Source organism: Indicator indicator, unplaced genomic scaffold (assembly GCF_027791375.1).
Source record: "Indicator indicator isolate 239-I01 unplaced genomic scaffold, UM_Iind_1.1 iindUn_scaffold_52, whole genome shotgun sequence".
NCBI lineage: Eukaryota > Metazoa > Chordata > Aves > Piciformes > Indicatoridae > Indicator > Indicator indicator.
In genome coordinates, this window is record NW_026539187.1 from 21,724 (window position 1) to 42,024 (window position 20,301).

The 20,301-nt window shown below is 56.7% G+C and overlaps 1 protein-coding gene across 1 annotated transcript in view; it reads left to right on the forward strand.

Moving 5' to 3' along the window:
* Window positions 1–17,971, forward strand: part of DHX57 (DExH-box helicase 57) — a 37,728-nt gene extending 19,757 nt beyond the window's left edge. The window contains exons 10-23 of the mRNA XM_054398388.1: window positions 1,278–1,332; window positions 2,490–2,689; window positions 3,916–4,032; window positions 4,732–4,828; window positions 6,146–6,319; window positions 6,674–6,874; window positions 10,318–10,594; window positions 12,545–12,640; window positions 12,740–12,823; window positions 12,962–13,099; window positions 15,297–15,371; window positions 16,588–16,722; window positions 17,111–17,311; window positions 17,660–17,971. Of these exons, the coding sequence (XP_054254363.1) occupies window positions 1,278–1,332; window positions 2,490–2,689; window positions 3,916–4,032; window positions 4,732–4,828; window positions 6,146–6,319; window positions 6,674–6,874; window positions 10,318–10,594; window positions 12,545–12,640; window positions 12,740–12,823; window positions 12,962–13,099; window positions 15,297–15,371; window positions 16,588–16,722; window positions 17,111–17,311; window positions 17,660–17,803 (1,994 nt within the window). The 3' untranslated portion in view covers window positions 17,804–17,971. The remainder of the gene's footprint in view (window positions 1–1,277; window positions 1,333–2,489; window positions 2,690–3,915; window positions 4,033–4,731; window positions 4,829–6,145; window positions 6,320–6,673; window positions 6,875–10,317; window positions 10,595–12,544; window positions 12,641–12,739; window positions 12,824–12,961; window positions 13,100–15,296; window positions 15,372–16,587; window positions 16,723–17,110; window positions 17,312–17,659) is intronic.
* The last annotated feature ends 2,330 nt before the right edge of the window (window positions 17,972–20,301 follow it).

A 20,301-nucleotide genomic window follows, 5' to 3' on the forward strand; every position in this document is an offset into this window, starting at 1 on the left:
GAGCAAGGAGCAAGGAGACTTGGAAATGGAAGGGTTTGGGTGGTTTTTTTTTCTGCTGTCTCTATATCAGCAGAATTTCCTTCCCTAAAAGACACAAATGCCATGGGCACCCCTCTGGAGGTGCACTCTGTCCAGTTCTGGAGCCTATTCCAGGAAGGCTCTGGAGGGGCTGGAAGGTGTCCAGAGAAGGGTCATGAGGATGAGCAGAGGGCTGGAGCTGCTCTGCTCTGCAGACAGCCTGAGAGAGTTGGGGTTGTGCAGGCTGGAGAGGAGAAGGCTCCCAGGAGACCTTCTTGTGGCCTTCCAGGATCTGAAGGGGGCTCCAAGAAAGCTGGGGAGGGACTTTTGAGGGTATCAGGTAGTGACAGGACTGGGTGGAATGGAAAAAGCTGGAAGTAGGGAGATTCAGGCCCATGGGCAGGGACACCTCACACTACAGCAGGTTGCTCACAGCCACATCCAGCCTGGCTGCAAAAACCTCCAGGGATGAGGCTTCCACCACCTCCCTGGGCAACCTCTGCCAGGCTCTCACCACCCTCATGGGGAACAACTTCCTAACATCCAATCTGAATCTCCCCACTTCTAGTTTTGCTTCAACCCCCCCAGTCCTATCACTCCCTCACACCCTTAAAGGTCTGTCAGCTTATACATAGAAGAGTGGAAAGTGCCTATCCCTGTCCTGGAGAAGTTGGCATCACAGTCCACCTGTGACCACTCAAAGCAATCCTAGGAGACCTTTGGCTCCTCTAGGGGTCCTAAGGAAGGCAGCAGAGGGACTTTTGCTGAGGGTGTCTAGAGCCAGGCCAAGGGGGAATGGTTTGAAGCTGAGGCAGAGCAGGGTCAGAGTGGAGCTGAGGGAGAAGTTCTTCATTGTGAGGGTGGTGAGACTCTGGCACAGGCTGCCCAGGGAGGCTGTGGCTGCCTCCTGCCTGGGGGTGTTTAAGGCCAGGCTGGATGAGGTCTTGATCAGCCTGGGCTGGTTGAGAGGTGTCCCTGCCCATGGCAGGGGGTTGGAGTAGATGAGTTCTGAGGTCCCTTCCACCCTGAGGCCCTGACAGGAAGGTGCAGCCTGATGGCTGTGTTCCTGTGGCAGCCCTTCTCTGGGGGCATGTTCCCACAGCATCCACTGCTTTGTCCTGGACATAACTGCTGAGGATTGCAGTGTGGCTGAGAGCTGTGAAGAGCCTCAGCTCTGTGAGCTGCTGAGCCTCTGCTGCCTGCTTTGCCTTTCCTGCCTGCTGGATGGCTCCTGGAGTTCCTCTACTGTTTCCTTGCAGGTCGAACGTTTCCTGTGGATCAGTTCTTTCTGGAGGATGTGATAGCAATGACCAGGTATGAATCTGCCAAACCTTCTCAGATGTGCTTGGCCTGTAGACTGCAGGAATTCCCTACCTAGGCTTAAAGATGGAATCCTCTCAGAACTTCTCTGCAGTCTCTTGAGTTCCAGTGAAGTGCTGACTTCAAACCCATCTCTTACGCTACAGAGGGGTCTAGGGTCTCATGCCAAAGCAAACCTTCCTGCATTAGCTACCACATCACTGTGCAAGGAAAGGTGAGCTTGGCCATGAAGAATTTCTCAGTGCTTCTGCTTCTTTCAGTGGTGGCTAGGCACTGGAAAGCAAAAGCAATGTGAGTGCAGACTTCAGCACTAAAGGTGAAAAATGCAGGATGCTCAGCAGCTCCTTGCTGTAATTCCTGTCTTGGTGCTCAGGTGCCAGACTCACAGCCTGCACTGGGTTGGGAGGGAGCCTCCAAGGGCATCTTGCCCAACCCCCCTGCACTCAGCAGGGACACCTCCAGCTAGAGCAGGCTGCACAGGGACACAGCCAGGCTGAGCTTGGATGGCTCCAGGGCTGGGGCCTCAAGCACAGCCCTGGGCAGCCTGTGCCAGTGTCTCACCACTCTCCTTGGGCACAACTTCCTCCTCAGCTCCAACCTCAAGCTGCCCTGCTCCACTTTCAAAGCCCTGCCCCTGGGCCTAGCACTCCAAGCCCTTCTCAACAGTCCCTCCCCAGCCTGCCTGCAGCTCCCCTGCAGACATTGAAATGCAGCTCTGAGCTCTCCCTGCAGCCTTCTCCTCTGCAGGCTCAACAGCCCCAACTCTCCCAGCCTGTCCCCACAGCAGAGCTTCTCCAGCCCTCTCAGCATCTCTGTGGCCTCCTCTGGACCCTCTCCAGCAGCTCCAGGTCTCTCTTGTGTTGGGGGCCCCAGAGCTGGACACAGCCCTGCAGGTGAGGTGTGAGCAGAGCAGAGCAGAGCAGAGGGGCAGGATCCTCTCTCTCCATCTGCCTTCCAACCCCACGCAATCTGTGAGAGTCTGGAAGGATTCTCTTGACCTTGACAGCATCTCTGTGTTTGCAGCCCCCCCCCACTTCCCCAAAGCCCCTCTGAGGTTTCTAGATGTGATTTTGGTGCCTGGGCTCTGTAGCTCACCCCAGACAGGTGGCTGCCAGGCTGCTGTGCTCAGCATTCCTTGCTCTGCTCCCCAGGTACGTGCTGGAGGACAGCAGTCCCTACAGGCGCAAGGCAAAGCAGGAGAAGCAGAGTGGGAGGCATGAGAGAACTGCCTTTGAAGAAGTAGAAGAGGACCTGAGATCTGCTGGCATGCTAGAGGGCAGTGACAGAGTTGTCAGAGACTCAGACCCAGACCAAAAACTAACTCTGAAGCAGCTCCTGACACGCTACAAAGGTGAAGCTCCTCCTTCGGTCTCCTGAGCTGGCACGCAGCCTGGTGCCAGCCAGCAGGGGAGGTTGGCATGGGATAGTGCATGGGGAGGGCACACACAGCTGGTGCAGAGCTTTGTCCTTTGCCAAGGGCAGCACCTCACTGCTTCTAGAGGAGGCCAGAAAGCTCCTGCCAGCTTGGAAAAGAAAAAGAGGGGAAAAAAAGAGACCCCGTGGTTCTGGTAAACTGGATCCAACATCTTGGCTGAAAGTGACACAGAATCACAGTGCTAGGGGTTGGAAGGGACCTCCAGAGCTCATCCAGCCCAAACCCCTGCCAGAGCAGGGCACCCAGGGCAGGGCACACAGGAACACAGCCAGGTGGGCTTGGAAAGGCTCCAGAGAAGGAGACTCCACAACCTCTCTGGGCAGCCTGCTCCAGGCCTCCAGCAGCCTCACACCAAAGAAGTTTCTCCTCATGTTGAGGTAGAGCCTCCTGGGTTCCAGCTTGGACCTGCTATGCCTTGTCCTGTCCCTGGGCACCACCAACCAGAGCCTGGAGCCTTCCTCCTGACCCCCAGCCCTCAGCTATTGATAGACATTGATCAGCTCCCTCTCAGCCTTCTCCTCTCCACACTGAACAGCCCCAGGGCTCTCAGTCTCTCTTCACAGCAGAGATGTTCAAGTCCCTACATTCTCCTTGTAGCTCTCTGTTGGACTCTCTCCAGCAGGTGTCTGTCTCTCTCTTGAACTGGGGAGCCCAGAACTGGTCACAGCATTCCAGGTGTGGTCTGAGCAGGGCAGAGCAGGGGAGAATGGCTTAGGCTGGAAGGGACCTCAGAGGTCATTGCTTCAGATTCCTGCTAGATAGTAACCACCTGAGAAAATGAAAGACATCTTGAGCTGGTGTAAGAAACATTGGGGAGAAGAGGGAACTTGAGAAGGTAGTCCTGGAGGTGATCATGTGCAGGTTTTCAGCTTCTCTTATCACTGCTGTGGGCACTGTGATAGATAGATCCAGGCTGTGCACAGGGCAGGTGTGAGCCCCAAGAAAGCATGAGAAAGGGAGGGGAGAGATGAAACAGAGGGAATGTGCCACATGGAGTCCCTTCCAGAGCTAAGCCTGGCCTAAGGCAGGTGCTGGTTCAGCCAAGGTGTGGTTGGGTGTGCAGCCAGCACTTCTTTGCTGCACCTGGCAGATGCTTTCCACCAGAGATGGACTCACTCTCTGTTTGCTTTCTTTCTCCTCAGGGGTGAGCAAAGCTGTGTTGAAAACAATGTCTGCCATGGACTTGGACAAAGTTAACCTGGAGCTGATTGAAGCCTTGCTGGAGTGGATAGTTGCTGGCAGGCATTCTTACCCCCCAGGTAATGCAGCTGTCCTTGACAGGCAGAGGAAAGTAGATTCATGGAGGCTGTGTGCTTGCAGGCAGCCCAGAGTTGATGTTTCTGCATGCAGCCTTCCTCTCCTCACTGACTGCTGTGGAAGGGAAGTGATGCTCTAGCTGAGCAGCAGAGCCTCTGGCAGGCATGGGATGGGGAGGCTGAGAGGTTTGTCTGCTCTGGAAAGCCTTTGGTGAGGGACTGCTGCAGCCTGCCTGCCTCTCTGGGGGGTTGTACAAGCACTGCAGAACACAGAAGAGAGGCTGAGAGCCCTGGGGCTGTTCAGTCTGGAGAGGAGAAGGCTGAGAGGGATCTGATCAATGTCTATCAATAGCTGAGGGCTGGGGGTCAGGAGGAAGGTTCCAGGCTCTGTTTGGTGGTGCCCAGGGACAGGACAAGGCACAACAGGGCCAAGCTGGAACCCAGGAGGTTCCACCTCAACATGAGGAGAAACTTCCTTGGTGTGAGGCTGCTGGAGGCCTGGAGCAGGCTGCCAGAGAGGTTGTGGAGTCTCCTTCTCTGGAGCCTTTCCAACCCCACCTGGCTGTGTTCCTGTGTGCCCTGCCCTGGGTGCCCCTGCTCTGGCAGGGGGCTTGTGCTGGATGCTCTCTGGAGGTCCCTTCTGACCCCTACCATTCTGTGAGTGATTTTCATTCTCTGTTTTGTTTTTCCCTCCCTGTGTAGGTGCTGTGTTGATATTTTTGCCTGGCCTAGCAGAAATCAAAATGCTTTATGAGCAGCTCCAGTCTAATGCACTTTTTAATAACAGGCACAGCAAGAGGTAAGCAAAGGAAAGCTCCAAAACCATTGGTCCTTGGGGGTGGCTTCCTGCCCAAAGGATGAATGAAGATGATCAATGTGTGGGACAGGTTGTGGTGTGAAGGGCTTGACTCCAGGCAGGGTAGCTCTCTTTCTACTGCTTGCTCTTTTGGTTGTTTTTTTTTTTACCCCCTCCTCAGCTCAGGAAGGTTAATTGTGGAAGCTCTCAGGGTCCCCTAGTGATGGGCATTCTCTCTTTTCTCCTTTGATATCAGCCACTGGACTGGGAAAACTTCACAGCAGACCTTGGTCTGTCTCATAATGATTGCTGAGGGACATTTGGTTGTGGTTCCTTCTCTAAATCTTTTCCACCTCGCTGTGGGTATCAGAGGTAGCATAGCCAGCTGTGGGCAAGGAAAGTGATTGTCCCTTTGCATGCAGCACTGATGAGGCTGCTCTTGGAGGACTCTGTTGAGTTTTGGGCCTCTCACTACAAGAAGGACATTGTGGTGCTGGAGGAGGACTTAAAAGGGGCAGGGCAGAGAGCTTTGCTGGGTTTCTCTTGATTGGAATGAATGTTTTGACTGACCTGATGGAGAGCAGCACAGGGAAAAAGGGCCTGGTGGACAGAAGGATGCCCAGGAGCCAGCAAGGTGCCCTGGTGGCCAAGAAGGCCAAGGGAGCCCTGGGGTGGATCAGAAGGGCTGTGGTTACTAGGTCTAGGGAGGTTCTCCTGCCCCTCTGCTCTGCACTGCTGAGGCCACATCTGGAATATTGTGTCCAGTTCTGGGCCCCTCAGGTCAAGAAGAACCTCAGGGAACTGCTTGAGAGAGCCCAGCACAGAGCCCCAGAGCTGCTGCAGGCAGTGGAACATCTCCCTGGGAGGCCAGGCTGAGGGAGCTCTGGGGCTTGGAGCAGAGGAGCCTGAGGGCTGCCCTCATTGCTGGGGAGAAAGCTGTGCAGGGCTGGAGCCAGGCTCTGCTCAGGGATGGCCAAGGACAGCACAAGGGGCACTGGGGGCAAGCTGGAGCAGAGGAGGTGCCACAGGAGGGAAGAGAAGGCAAAACTTTGTCAGTGTGAGGCTGCTGGAGGCCTGGAGCAGGCTGCCCAGAGAGGTTGTGGAGTCTCCTTCTCTGGAGCCTTTCCAACCCCACCTGGCTGTGTTCCTGTGTGCCCTGCCCTGGGTGCCCTGCTCTGGCAGGGGGCTTGGAGTGGATGATCTCTGGAGGTCCCTTCCAGCCCCTAGCACTCTGGGATTCTGTGACTGTGGGCAGCCTCTGTTCCCAGTGAGGCAAAAGGCTGGAGATGCCCTGAGCACACTGTCCTGTTGTCCTTCCAGGTGTGTTGTGTACCCCCTGCACTCCTCCTTGTCTAGTGAAGAGCAGCAGTCTGTGTTCCTCAGGCCTCCTGCAGGAGTTACCAAAATCATCATCTCTACAAACATTGCAGAGACCTCTGTCACCATTGATGATGTGGTCTATGTGATTGATTCTGGAAAAATGAAAGAGAAAAGGTACTGGGATTGAGTCCTGGGGGAGGGGACTGTGGGCTGGCAAGCTGCTCTCTAAGCTTGCAGGCTGCAGCTTTCCAAAGAGCTGGGGAAAAACTTGGTGGGATTAGACCTGCAGAGAGCTGCTGCAAGGTGGAGAAAGGCAAGTGTGCAGGTGGCACCAGGCTGAGTGGTGTGCTTGGTAAGGCTGAAGGATGGGATGGGAGCCATCCAGAGGCACCTGGGCAGGCTGCAGAGCTGGGCTGAGGAGAACCTCAGGAGCTTCAAGAAGGCCAAGGGCAAGGTCCTGCACCTGGGTCAGGACACAGCCTGTCTTGACAAGCTTGCTCACTCTGCATGTGCCTTGCTCCCCTGCAGGTACGACCCCAGCAAAGGCATGGAGAGTCTGGAGGACACCTTTGTGTCCAAGGCCAACGCCCTGCAGAGGAAGGGGCGAGCAGGCCGCGTGGCCTCGGGGGTCTGCTTTCACCTCTTCAGCAGCCATCACTACCACCACCAGCTGATCAAACAGCAGCTGCCTGAGATACAGAGGGTGCCCTTGGAGCAGCTCTGTCTAAGGTGAGCTGTTGTTCCTCTGTGGCCTGGAAGAGCCACCCTGCAGGACGTCCTTCCTGCGTCACAGGCAGCACCTGGAGTGCTGTCCCCCAAGGGGTTTTGTGTCCTCAGGGTTTGCTCACAGCCTGACACCAAGAAACTTGCTCTGCAGATCTGGGGCCATGAGAGGGTCACAGATTCATGGAGTGGGTTGGGTTGGAAGGGACCTTCAAGCTCATCCAGTTCCAACCCCTGCCACGGGCAGGGACACCTCCCCCCAGCCCAGCTTGCTCAAGGCCTCATCCAGCCTGGCCTTGAACACCTCCAGGCAGGAGGCAGCCACAGCCTCCCTGGGCAACCTGTGCCAGTGTCTCCCCACCCTCACTGCCAAGAATTTTTCCCTCATCTCCAGTCTCAGTCTGCCCTCCTCAAGCTTCAGTCCATTCCCTCTCCTCCTGTCACTCCCAGCCCTTGTCAAAAGTCCCTCCCCAGCTCTCCTGGAGCCTCTTCAGGTACTGGAAGGCTGCTCTAAGGTCTCCTGGAGTCTTCTCTTCTCCAGGCCAAAGAGCCCCAACTCTCCCAGCCTCTGTCCCATTAGGCTGCAAACTTTAGGTTAGACATTAGGAAAAACTTCCACACTGAAAGGGTTCTCAAAGACTGGAGCAGGCTGCTCAGGAAAGTGGTTGAATGCCCATCCCTGAAGGGATTTAAAAGCTGTCAAGATGTGGTGCCCAAGGCTATGGTGTAATAACAGCCCTGGTAGAGGTAGATAATGGTTGGAGTGGATGATCTTAGAGGTCTTTTCCAGCTGTGGTGTTGCTGTGGTCGTGCTCTAGAGTCACAACCTGGATACTAAACCTTTTGATCATCCCTGCTGCACACTCTGCACCCCTTTGGACAAAAAGGAAATGAACCAACAGCATTTATTTGGTTTCAGTAAAAGCTTGATTCCAAACCCTGCTGTGCTCAACAGGGATCTATCTGTCCATGGGGACTTGGTGAGGCTGGCAGCCAGGCACCAGTGGTGCTCCTCAGGGCTCAGTGTTGGGACTGCTTCTGTTTCACATCTTGGTTGATGACCCTGATGAGGACCCAGAGTGTGGCAGCAGGAGGTTGGCAGATGGCACCAAGTGAGGTGGCAGTGTTGATCTGCAGCAGGGCAGGGAGGCTCTGCAGAGGGACTTGGAGAGATTGGAGCCATGGCCAAGGTTACCAGGAGGAGCTGCAACAAGGCCAAGTGCCAGGGCCTGACCTTGGGCCACAACAACCCCAAGCAAGGCTGCAGGCTTGGGGCAGTGTGGCTGGAAAGCTGCTGGCAGAAAGGGACCTGGGGGTGCTGATGGCCAAGCAGCTGAAGAGGAGCCAGCAGTGTGCCCAGGTGGCCAAGGGAGCCAAAGGCATCCTGGATGGCATCAGGAATGCTGTGTCCAGCAGGAGCAGGGAGGGGATTGTCCTCTTGGACTCAGCTCTGGGGAGGCCACAGCTCCAGTGTTGGGTCCAGCTTTGGGCTCCTCAGTGCAAGAGAGATGTGGAGGTGCTGGAGCCAGGGCAGAGGAGGGCAAGGAAGCTGGGAAGGGCCTGGAGAAGAAATCTGATGGAGAGAGACTGAAGGAGCTGGGGATGGGTAGTGTGAAAGAGAGGAGGCTGAGGGGAGACCTCCTGGCTCCCTCCAGCTGCCTGGAAGGAGGTTGTGGAGAGGTTGGTGCTGGTCTCTTCTCCCAGCTGATTAGTGACACAACAAGAGGGAACAGCCTCAAGCTGCAGCAGGGCAGGGGCAGACTGCACAGGAGGAAGAATTGTTCCCAGCAAGAGTGGTCAGGCACTGGGATGAGCTGCCCAGGGAGGTGGTGGAGTCCCCAAGCCTGGAGGTGTTTCAGGGTGGTTTGGGGCTATGGTTTAGGGCTGAGCCTTGCAGAGTAGGGGCAGTGGTTGAGCTCCTGAGGAGCTCTTCCAGCCGGAATGGTTCTGTGATTCTGGATGAAGTATTCTGCCCCCCTCCCCCAGCTGTTATTTACATATTCCAGACCTTTTTCTAGGGAACACAGATTCATAGATCCATGGAATTGGTTGGGTTGGAAGGGGCCTTGAAGTTCATCCAGTTCCAACCCCCTGCCATAGGCAAGGACACCTCCCACTCTCTCCTTCAAAGCTTTGTTCCTGTTGGTTGCTGTGTTGGTCTGAGAGATTGCTTTTTATGTACTTCCTTTGTCATCAAGCTGCTTTGTTCTAATCTATATTAATTTTCCTTTTTTTTTTTTCCTCTCTCTCTGTTTTCTTTGTTGTTTTGTTTTGGGTTTTGGTCCTTTTTGGTTGGTTGGTTGGTTTTGTTTATTTGTGGGGTTTGGTTTGGTGGGGGTTTTTTGTTTGGTTTGTTTTTTTTGGTTGGTTCATTTTTTGTTTTTGGTTTGGGTTTTTGGTTTTTTTTGGTTGGTTTGGGTTTTGGGTTGGTTTGGGTTTTGGGTTGGTTTGGGTTGGCTTGGGTTGGTTTGGGGTTTGGATTGGGTTGGTTGGGGTTTTGGATTGGTTTGGGGTTTTGTGTTTGGGTTGGTTTGGGGCTTGTTTTGGTTTTGGGGGTTTGGGTTGGGTTTGGGTTTGGTTTGGGGTTGGGGTTTTGGGTTGGTTTGGGTTGGGTTTTGATTTGGTGTTTTGATTGGCTGGGGTTTTTTTTGGTTGGTTTGGGGTTTTTGGTTGGCTTGGGGGTTTTGCTTGGTTTGGGTTTGTTGGTTTGGTTTGGTGTTTGGTTTGGGGTATTGGTTTGGGTTGGGGTTTCGGTTGGTTTGGTTGGGTGTTTGGGTTGGGGTTTTGGTTGGGTTTTGGTTTGGGTTTTGGTTGGTTTGGTTTGGTGTTTGGGTTGGGGTTTTGGTTTGGGTGTTTGGTTTGTTGGTTGGTTTGGTTTATTGGTTGGGTTGGGTTTGTTGGTGGTTGGGCTGGGTTTGTTGGTTGGGTTGGTTGGGTGGTTGGGTTGGTTGGTTGGTTGGGTTGGGTTGGTTGGGTTGGGTTGGTTGGTTGGGTTGGGTTGGGTTGGTTGGGTTGGGTTGGGTTGGTTGGTTGGGTTGGGTTTGTTGGTTGGTGGGTTGGGTGGGTTGGTTGGGTTGGGTTGGTTGGGTTGGGTTGGTTGGTTGGTTGGGTTGGTTGGGTTGGGTTGGTTGGTGGGTGGGTTGGGTGGGTTGTTTGGGTTGGTTGGGTTGGTTGGTTGGGTTGGTTGGTTGGGTTGGGTTGGTTGGGTTGGTTGGTTGGGTTGGTTGGGTTGGGTTGGTTGGTTGGGTTGGTTGGTGGGTTGGGTTGGTTGGTTGGTTGGTTGGGTTGGTTGGTTGGTTGGGTTGGTTGGGTTGGTTTGGTGTTTGGATTGGGGTTGGGTTCGGTTTGGGTTTTGTTTCGGGTTTGTTGGTTTGGTTTGTTGTTGGTTTGTTGTTTGGGTTGTTCTGGCGGGGGGAGGGCTGTTGTTTGTTTGTTTTTCCCTCCTGAAGAATCAAGATCCTGGAGATGTTTTCAGCACAGAGCCTGCACTCCGTCTTCTCCCGCCTGATCGAGCCGCCCAGAACCGAGTCCCTGCGAGCCTCCAAGCTGCGGCTGCAGGACCTGGGAGCACTGACTGCAGATGAGAAGCTCACCCCTCTGGGGTACCACCTGGCCTCCCTGCCTGTGGATGTCAGGATTGGCAAGCTGATGCTCTTTGGCACCATCTTCCGCTGCCTGGATCCTGCGCTCACCATAGCAGCCAGCCTGGCCTTCAAGTCCCCCTTCGTGAGTGTGCTCAGCCAGGCGCTCTGGGCAGCCTCACCCACCTCAGGGTGGCCCTGCTGACTGCACAGGGACTTGGGCTGCATGGCCTTTGGAGGTCCCTTCCAACCCAGACCATTCTGGGATTCTGCTGGGGCAGGGGGGGAAGAGGCAGGGGTGGAAGAGGGCAGGAGTAGAAGATGGCAAGGGGGGAAGAGGGCAGGAGTAGAAGAGGGCAGGGGTGGAAGAGAGCAGGGGTGGAAGAGGGCAGGAGTAGAAGATGGCAAGGGGGGAAGAGGGCAGGGGTGGAAGAGAAAGGGGGGGAAGAGGGCAGGGGTGGAAGAGAAAGGGGGGGAAGAGGGCAGGGGTGGAAGAGGGCAGGGGTGCCCCTGTTTGCCTGGGCAGGCAGGAGGTGGGGTGGTTCTTGAAGGGGGATGTTGTTGGAGTCTTCACAGGCTCACAGGAGGTTAGGGGTTGGAAGGGACCTCTGGAGAGCTTCCAGTCCAAGCCCCCTGCCAGAGCAGGACCAGAGAATTCAGCACAGGGCACACAGGAACACATCCAGACAGGGCTGGGAAGGCTCCAGAGAAGGAGACTCCACAACCTCTCTGGGCAGCCTGCTCCAGGCCTCTGGGACCCTCCCAGGGAAGAAGTTCCTCCTCCTGTTGAGGTGGAACCTCCTGTGTGCAGTTTCCATCCATTGCCCCTTGGCCTATCCCAGAGCACAACTGAGCAGAGCCTGTCCCTGTCCCCTGCCTCCTGACCCCCAGCCCTCAGCTATTGATAGACATTGATCAGATCCCTCTCAGCCTTCTCCTCTCCACACTAAACACCCCCAGGGCTCTCAGCCTCTCCTCCCCAGGCAGTGCTCCAGGCCCTTCAGCATCCTTGCAGCCCTCCCTTGCACTCTCTCCAGCAGATCCCTGTCCCTCCTGACCTGGGGAGCCCAGAGCTGGATGCAATATTCCAGGGGAGGTCTCAGCAGGGCAGAGGAGAGGGGGAGGAGAACCTCCCTTCTTCCCAGAGCAGGACCTGGGAGTGCTGGGTGAGGAGAAGCTCTCCATGGGACAGCAATGTGTCCTGGTGGCCAAGAAGGCCAAGAGGAGACTCAGGGGCAGGAAGAAGAGTGTGGCCAGCAGGGAGGTTCTGTTCCCCCTCTACTCAGCCCTAGTTAGACCATGTCTGGAATCCTGTGTCCAGTTCTGGGCTCCCCAGCTCAAGAGGGACAGGGAACTACTGGATAGAGTCCCACAGAGGCTGTAAGGATGCTGAAGGGACTGCAGCATCTCTCTGACAAGGGAAGGCTGAGAGCCCTGAGACTGTTCAGTCTGGAGAGGAGAAGGCTGAGAGGGGATCAGATCAATGTCTACAAACACTGCAGGGTGGCTGTCAGGAGGATGGGGCCAGGCTCTGCTCAGTGATGCCCAGTGACAGGATGAGGAACAATGAAGTAAACTCAGTCACAGGAGGCTCCACCTCAACATGAGGAGAAACTTCTTTGGTGTGAGGCTGCTGGAGGCCTGGAGCAGGCTGCCCAGAGAGGTTGTGGAGTCTCCTTCTCTGCAGCCTTTCCAGCCCTGTCTGGATGTGTTCCTGGGTGCCCCTGCTCTGGCAGGGGGGTTGGCCTAGATGATCTCTTCCACCCCCTACCATTCTGTGACTCTCTGACTGTTACCCACAGAGAAGATTTGGACTCCAAGCTGTGAGCTGCCGTGGGAGCTGCAGAGCTTCTGTGCCATGCAGCTCTCAGCAGCCTCTCTAAAGGCACGAGGCGAGGACCTCATGCTTAAGCAGGGAGGTGGCTGAAGCCCCATCCCTGGAGGGGTTTGAAAGAGGCAGAGCTGTGGTGCTGAGGGCCATGGTTCAGCCCCAGCCCTGGCAGAGTTACAGAGTGGTTGTTCCAGGAGATCTTAAAGGCCTTTGCCAAGCAGAGCCCTTCGGTGACTTTCAGCCAGGCTCTCTCCACCCGTCTAGGTGTCACCGTGGGATAAAAGGGAGGAAGCCAACAGGAAAAAGCTGGAGTTTGCAGTGGGCAACAGTGACTACCTGGCTCTTCTGCAGGCCTACAAGGTGAGCTGCAGCTCAGCAGCCTCCCCCAGGGCTTCCTGAGCTGCCTGGGAGCCCAGCTGCAGTACTTGATGGGAGGTTTCCTCTCATCCTCCGGCTTAGGGCTGGCGTTTGAGTGTCCAGGAGGGCTCCCAGGCAAGCTACAACTACTGCAGGGAGAACTTCTTGTCAGGGAGAGTTCTTCAGGTGAGTCTGGTTTGCTGACCTGGCAGAGGGACTCCTTCAGGCACTGGCAGAGTCCTAGTGACACAGGGAAGCATTCTGCTGGCAGCATGTGGCACCCACCACAGCCCTCTGTCTGTCTGTCTGTCTGCCTGCCTGCAGGAAATTGCAAGCCTGAAGAGGCAATTCACAGAGCTGCTCTCTGACATTGGCTTTGTGAAGGAGGGCTTGAGAGCCAGGGACATGGAGAAGAAGTGGTCCCAAGGAGGTGATGGTGTGTTGGATGCCACAGGAGAGGAGGTAATTCTGCAGGCCTGGAGAGCAATGCTGCATTTGGTCATTTGGCTTGGGGGCTGGGTGGGCTCCAGGCTGCTGGGTGGGCTCCAGGCTGCTGGGCTACCCCCCACAGCTTGGCTTTGTAATCCCCCCCTGGCAACAGTCACCTCCTGCCTGCACTCTTCTTCCTGAGTCCTTGAGCAGCCTGGGCTAGTGGAGAGGTGTCCCTGCCCATGGCAGGGGGTTGGAGTAGATGAGCTCTGAGGTGCCTTCCAAGCTGAGCCATTCTAGGATCCTCCTCAGCTGCATGAGGCCTGGTGTGCCCAGGAGGAACAGCCCCAAATGTGGGAGTGAGCTGAGAGCTGCTCTTTGAGACAGTGAAACATTGCTGCCTGGACATGGAAGGAGTCAGCAGGGGGTGGGAAGGCAGGGCTCTGCCTGCTGGCTGGGATCGAATGGCAGCCTTGGTTTGGTCACATTCTGTTAACACTGCAGAGCCAGCAGGGAGGTGTGTCAGCATTGCAGACAACCTGCAGAAGGCAGCAGCTCCAGAGCCAGAGAGCTCCTAGGGCTGCATGATGGGATGAGAATCACAGAATGGCTCAGCCTGGAAGGGACCTCAGAGCTCATCTACTCCAACCCCCTGCCATGGGCAGGGACACCTCTCAACCAGCCCAGGCTGATCAAGGTCTCATCCAGCCTGGCCTTGAACACCACCAGGGAGGGAACACAGCCACAGCCTCCCTGGGCAGCCTGTGCCAGAGTCTCACTGACCTGGTAGTGAAGAATTTCTTCTTCAGCTCCAGTCTGACCCTGCTCTGCCTCAGCTTCAAACCATTCCCCCTTGGCCTGCTGCTAGAGACCCTCAGGAGAAGTCCCTCTGCAGCCTGTCCATGGTTAGGAAGGGATCTGCTGGAGAGCAGCCCCAAGGAGAAGGAAGGAGCTGGGAGTGCTGGTGGGCAGCAAGTTCTGCATGGCACAGCAATGTGCCCTGGGGGCCAAGAAGGCCAAGGGGAGCCTGGGCTGCATTCAGAGGAGTGTGGCCAGCAGAGCCAGGGAGGTTCTCCTCCCCCTCTCCTCTGCCCTGCTGAGACCTCCCCTGGAATATTGCATCCAGCTCTGGGCTCCCCAGGTCAGGAGGGACAGGGATCTGCTGGAGAGAGTGCAAGGGAGGGCTGCAAGGATGCTGAAGGGCCTGGAGCACTGCCTGGGGAGGAGAGGCTGAGAGCCCTGGGGGTGTTTAGTGTGGAGAGGAGAAGGCTGAGAGGGATCTGATCAATGTCTATCAATAGCTGAGGGCTGGGGGTCAGGAGGGAGGGGACAGGGACAGGCTCTGCTCAGTTGTGCTCTGGGATAGGACAAGGGGCAATGGATGGAAACTGCAGCACAGGAGGTTCCACCTCAACAGGAGGAGGAACTTCTTCCCTGGGAGGGTCCCAGAGGCCTGGAGCAGGCTGCCCAGAGAGGTTGTGGAGTCTTCTTCTCTGGAGCCTTTGCAGCCCTGTCTGGATGTGTTCCTGTGTGCCCTGTGCAGGATTCTCTGGTCCTGGATTGGACTGGAAGCTCTCCAGAGGTCCCTTCCAACCCCTAACATCCTGTGAGCCTGTGATCTCCACAATGCTGGAGTCCCCATTCCTGGAGGTGTTCAGAAACCTGTGGCCATGGCACCTGAGGCCATGGTTTAGTGGCCATGGTGTGATGGGCCAGTGGTTGGACTCCATGACCTGAGAGAGCTTCCCCAGCCAAAAGAATTCTCTGAGTCCACACAGTTGGTGTCCAGTTTGCTCCATCCATAGCTGGGGGAACACTGCCTAGGCCCAACCTGAGACCTTAGGAGCAGTCCCTGGTCCTTGCCCTGTGAAGCACAGCAGGGCAGCTACAAAAGTAAAGCAGTGTCAGGAATTCCCTCATGAATTTAGGAGTGTGGTGAGAGCCTGGTAGAGGTTGCCCAGGGAGGTGGTGGAAGCCTCATCCCTGGAGGTTTTTGCAGCCAGGCTGGAGGTGGCTGTGAGCAACCTGCTGTAGTGTGAGGTGTCCCTGCCCATGGCAAGGGGGTTGGAACTGGCTGAGCCTTGAGGTCCCTTCCAACCCTAACAATTCTCTGATTCTAAGCAGAGTCAGGAATTCTCCCATGAAACAGTGTCAGGAATTCCCTCATTCCAGAAGCTTTGCCCTTGCAGACCCACCTGGATGGTGCCTCATGCATGCTTGCATTCCCCAGGCAAACTCCAATGCAGAGAACTTCAAGCTGATCTCAGCCATGCTGTGTGCTGCTCTCTACCCCAACGTGGTCCAGGTAAGAGAATGCTGCTGCTCTGCAGCAACTCACAGCCTCACAGCCTGCACTGGGTTGGGAGGGAGCCTCCAAGGGCATCTTGCCCAACCCCCTGCACTCAGCAGGGACACCTCCAGCTAGAGCAGGCTGCACAGGGACACAGCCAGGCTGAGCTTGGATGGCTCCAGGGCTGGGGCCTCAAGCACAGCCCTGGGCAGCCTGTGCCAGTGTCTCACCACTCTCCTTGGGCACAACTTCCTCCTCAGCTCCAACCTCAAGCTGCCCTGCTCCACTTTCAAAGCCCTGCCCCTGGGCCTAGCACTCCAAGCCCTTCTCAACAGTCCCTCCCCAGCCTGCCTGCAGCTCCCCTGCAGACATTGAAATGCAGCTCTGAGCTCTCCCTGCAGCCTTCTCCTCTGCAGGCTCAACAGCCCCAACTCTCCCAGCCTGTCCCCACAGCAGAGCTTCTCCAGCCCTCTCAGCATCTCTCTGGCCTCCTCTGGACCCTCTCCAGCAGCTCCAGGTCTCTCTTGTGTTGGGGGCCCCAGAGCTGGACACAGCCCTGCAGGTGAGGTCTCCCCAGAGCAGAGCAGAGAGGGGCAGGATCCTCTCTCTCCAGCTCTGCCCACACTGCTTTGGCTGCAGCCCAGGCTGCCCTTGGCCTTCTGTGCTGCCATTGCCCATTGCTGGCTCCTCTCCAGCTTCTCCCCACCCCCAGCACCCCCAAGTCCTTCTCTGCAGGGCTGCTCTCAATCTCCTCACCCCCAGCCTGCATTGGGACCGAGGCTTGCCCTGACCTAGGTGCAGGACCTTGCCCTTGGCCTTCTTGAACCTCCTGAGGTTCTCCTCAGCCCTGCCCAGGTTCCTCTGGATGGCATCCAGTCCCCCAGCCTGGATTGATACTGAGGCAGCTTCCGGCCTGGGCTGTGCCTGTGTCAGCTCTGAGCCTGGCCTGGGTTGCCAAAGCTCTGCTTACAATGTTAGAGCCAGGCAGCTGAGCTCCAGTTTGTCCTCCTTGAGGCTGCTGCTGCTGCTGGGGGCTGGTTTGAGTGTCACACAGAAGCCAGCAGCAAATGTTCTGAAGAAGCCACTTCAAATCCCAGCAGAAGGCTGAGGTTACACAGGCAAGATCAGCACCCAGAGTCTGGTCCTGCTTGAGAATTTCTGGCCCCAGAGCATCAGTTGGAAATGTTTGCTGGTGGCAGCAGGCTTGCTAGCTCTTGACCTGACCATGCAGGTGAAAAAGCCAGAGGGCAAATTCCAGAAGACCAGCACAGGAGCAGTCAGAATGCAACCCAAAGCAGAAGAGCTGAAGTTTGTTACCAAAAACGATGGCTATGTCCACATCCACCCCTCCTCTGTCAACTACCAGGTCAGGCTCCTCTCTTTCTGCACTGCAGGCTCCTTTCTGGGCAAAAGTCACCTTGGCTTGAGCAGGGCAGAGGGTCAGGGGGGTGCCTTTAGATGCCTGAGACAGAGACCTTCATGATGGTCTTCATACCTGGAATGATAGAATGGGTTTGGTTGGAAAAGCTCAGGCTGCCCCAGACCTCCCCCAGGCTGCCCCAGACCTCCCCCAGGCCGTTTCTGACCGACCAGAGCCTGTCCCTGTCCCCTGCCTCCTGACCCCCAGCCCTCAGCTATTGATAGACATTGATCAGATCCCTCTCAGCCTTCTCCTCTCCACCCTAAGCATCCCCAGGGCTCTCAGGCTGTCCCCGGGGGCGGTGCTGCAGTCCCTCCACCCTCCCCCGCTGCAGACTCGGCACTTTGAGAGCCCCTACCTGGTGTACCACGAGAAGGTGAAGACCAGCAGGGTGTTCATCCGGGACTGCAGCATGGTCTCCGTCTACCCCCTGGTGCTGCTGGGCGGCGGCCAGGTCCACATGCAGCTGCACCACGGCCACTTCCTCATCTCCCTGGATGATGGCTGGATACGCTTCGTGGCTGCCTCCCACCAGGTGAGCACTGCTGCCCCCAGCCCTCCATGCCTCCTGCCAGCCCTGCATGGCTCCTGCATGGCTCACGGCACTGCAGCACAGGGCCTGGCAGCCCTGCATAGCTCTTACCAGTGCTGCACAGCTCCTGCAAGGCTTCTGGCAGTGCTGCAAGGCTCATAGCAGTGCTGCACAGCTCCTGCAAGGCTCCTGGCTGTGCTGCAAGGCTCCTAGCAGTGCTGCACGGCTCCTGCATGGCTCCTGGCAGCCCTCCATGGCTCCTGCCCAGCTGCAGTGCTGTGCTGGGGCAGGGCACGGGGCCCCGCGGCTCAGCTGTGGTTCCTCCTTTGCCCCCTCCCCACCCCATGCCAGGTGGCAGAGCTGGTGAAGGAGCTGCGCTGTGAGCTGGACCAGCTGCTGCAGGACAAGATCAGGAAGCCCAGCCTGGACCTGTGCCTGTGCCCCCGGGGCTCACGCATCATCTCCATGATCGTCAAGCTGGTCACCACCCAGTAGCTGCCCACACAGCCCAGGCAGCAGCAGGGCCCCGAGGGATTTGTGTCCCCCCCCAGGCACGGTGCTGGGCTCTGGCAGCCCACGTCAGCAGCTGTGGTGGTGGCAGGTCTCTGGGGGGGGGGTGGTTGGGTTCGGTTGGGTTTGCCTTTGCTGGAAGGGAGGGAGGCTGCAGAGCCCTCTGGGGAAATGGCAGGAGGGAAAGAAGCCTCCAAATAAGTCACTGAAGTGGTTTTGCTGCTTTGATTTGTTTTGTTGTTTTCTTCTGGGGCTGTACACTGCCAGTAGTTGTTTTCTGATCACAAAAGTCCCTGCTGCTTCCAGGAGGTCTGGGGGGAGGAAGTGCCATCATTGACTGCTGAATTGGTTTCATCTTACCACGTTTTGGCCAAGACTTCTTCCCTGAGGTGGTCACTCGTGGCTCAGCAGAGATTCACTTACGTGTGGCTCAATCCAAAGCCCTTCAAGTGTGCTGTGTCCAGCTCTGAGGTCCCCAACACAAGGGGCAGGAGCCTTGGCAGCACAGAAGGCCAAGGGCAGCCTGGGCTGCAGCCAAAGCAGTGTGGGCAGAGCTGGAGAGAGAGGATCCTGCCCCTCTGCTCTGCTCTGGGGAGACCTCACCTGCAGGGCTGTGTCCAGCTCTGGGGCCCCCAACACAAGAGAGACCTGGAGCTGCTGGAGAGGGTCCAGAGGAGGCCAGAGAGATGCTGAGAGGGCTGGAGAAGCTCTGCTGTGGGGACAGGCTGGGAGAGTTGGGGCTGTTGAGCCTGCAGAGGAGAAGGCTGCAGGGAGAGCTCAGAGCTGCATTTCAATGTCTGCAGGGGAGCTGCAGGCAGGCTGGGGAGGGACTGTTGAGAAGGGCTTGGAGTGCTAGGCCCAGGGGCAGGGCTTTGAAAGTGGAGCAGGGCAGCTTGAGGTTGGAGCTGAGGAGGAAGTTGTGCCCAAGGAGAGTGGTGAGACACTGGCACAGGCTGCCCAGGGCTGTGCTTGAGGCCCCAGCCCTGGAGCCATCCAAGCTCAGCCTGGCTGTGTCCCTGTGCAGCCTGCTCTAGCTGGAGGTGTCCCTGCTGAGTGCAGGGGGGTTGGACAAGATGCCCTTGGAGGCTCCCTCCCAACCCAGTGCAGGCTGTGAATGATACTTTTTTAACCACACTTGCATGTTTGTAGCAGTTTCACAGCAACACAGTGGAGATCCCAAACCAAGAGAGCAGTGCAGGTCTCAGCAGGTTCAACTGCAGGAGCCTAAGCTGTGCAGGAGCCTAGTGTTGCTCAGCAGTTGCACCATGGACCTGGAAGTGCAAGCTCTAACTGCTTGCACTTGTTGCTTTCCTGGGGTTTTAGTGAAAAGCTGTAGAGGTTATTTATGCCCTGCAGGGGCATACACAGAGCACTGGCAGCCAGGAGCTCGCTCTCTCTGTGTCCCACAGCCATGCCAGTAAGAGGTAGAGGGTCCAGAGAAGGGCAAGGAAGCTGGGGAAGGGTCTGGAGAAGAGGGATGGGGAGGAGCAGCTGAGGGAGCTGGGGGTGTGCAGTGTGGAGGAGGCTGAGGGGAGACCTCATTGCCCTCTGCAGCTCCCTGAGAGGAGGCTGGAGCCAGGTGGGGGCTGGGCTGTGCTCTCCAGGAACAAGGCACAGGAGAAGAAAATGGCCTCAAGGTACCCCAGGGCAGGTTCAGGTTGGAAGTTAGAAGAAACTTCTTGGCTTGAAAGGGTTCTCAAAGAATGGAGGTTGTTGATGCCCATTCCTGGAGGTGTTTGAAAGAGGCAGAGCTGTGGTGCTGAGGGCCATGGCTTAGCCCCAGGCTTGGTTGGAACTCACTGATCTGAAAGGGCTTTTCCAGCTGCCATGATCCTGTGACTCTGGGACATGCTGCTTGTGTTGGCTGTAGAGCACAGGAGGAGCACTGCAAGCCCTCCACAGTACAGCAGTCTGTAAGAGGAGGATGAGCCCCCCCCCCCCAGTTAAACACAGAGGGCAAAGACCAAGCACAGTGGCAGAGCTATCAGTAACCAGTGGCCTCCCTGTGGGGTATGAGAAGCATCACTTCCAGCAGCAACTTAAGAGTGGTTCCCTCTCCCCAGCTTCCTCCATGGGAGCTGGGGACCATCTGCATGCAGGCAGCAGTGCAGTTTGCCAGAGCAGCTGAGGGGACACAGCAAGTCCCCTGAGCACACTTGACTGCCAAAGCAGATGTGACCAGGCAGAGCAGGTCAGACAGATGCAACAGGAATTCTTGATTCCCCCAATGGCCTGCTTCTTAGAACCACACAATGGTCTGGGGCAGAAGGGATCTTCCAAAGTCATCCAGCCCAACCCCTCTGCACTCAGCAGGGACATCCTCCACTAGATCAGGTTGCCCAGAGCCCTGTCCAGCCTCACCTTGAAGATCTCCAGCCATGGAACCTCAACCACCTCCCTGGGCAACCTGTTGCAGTGTTCCAGCAACCTCCCTGTCATCTTTTCAGTAGGATGTCCCCCTCATATGTCCTGCAGGTGGTGCT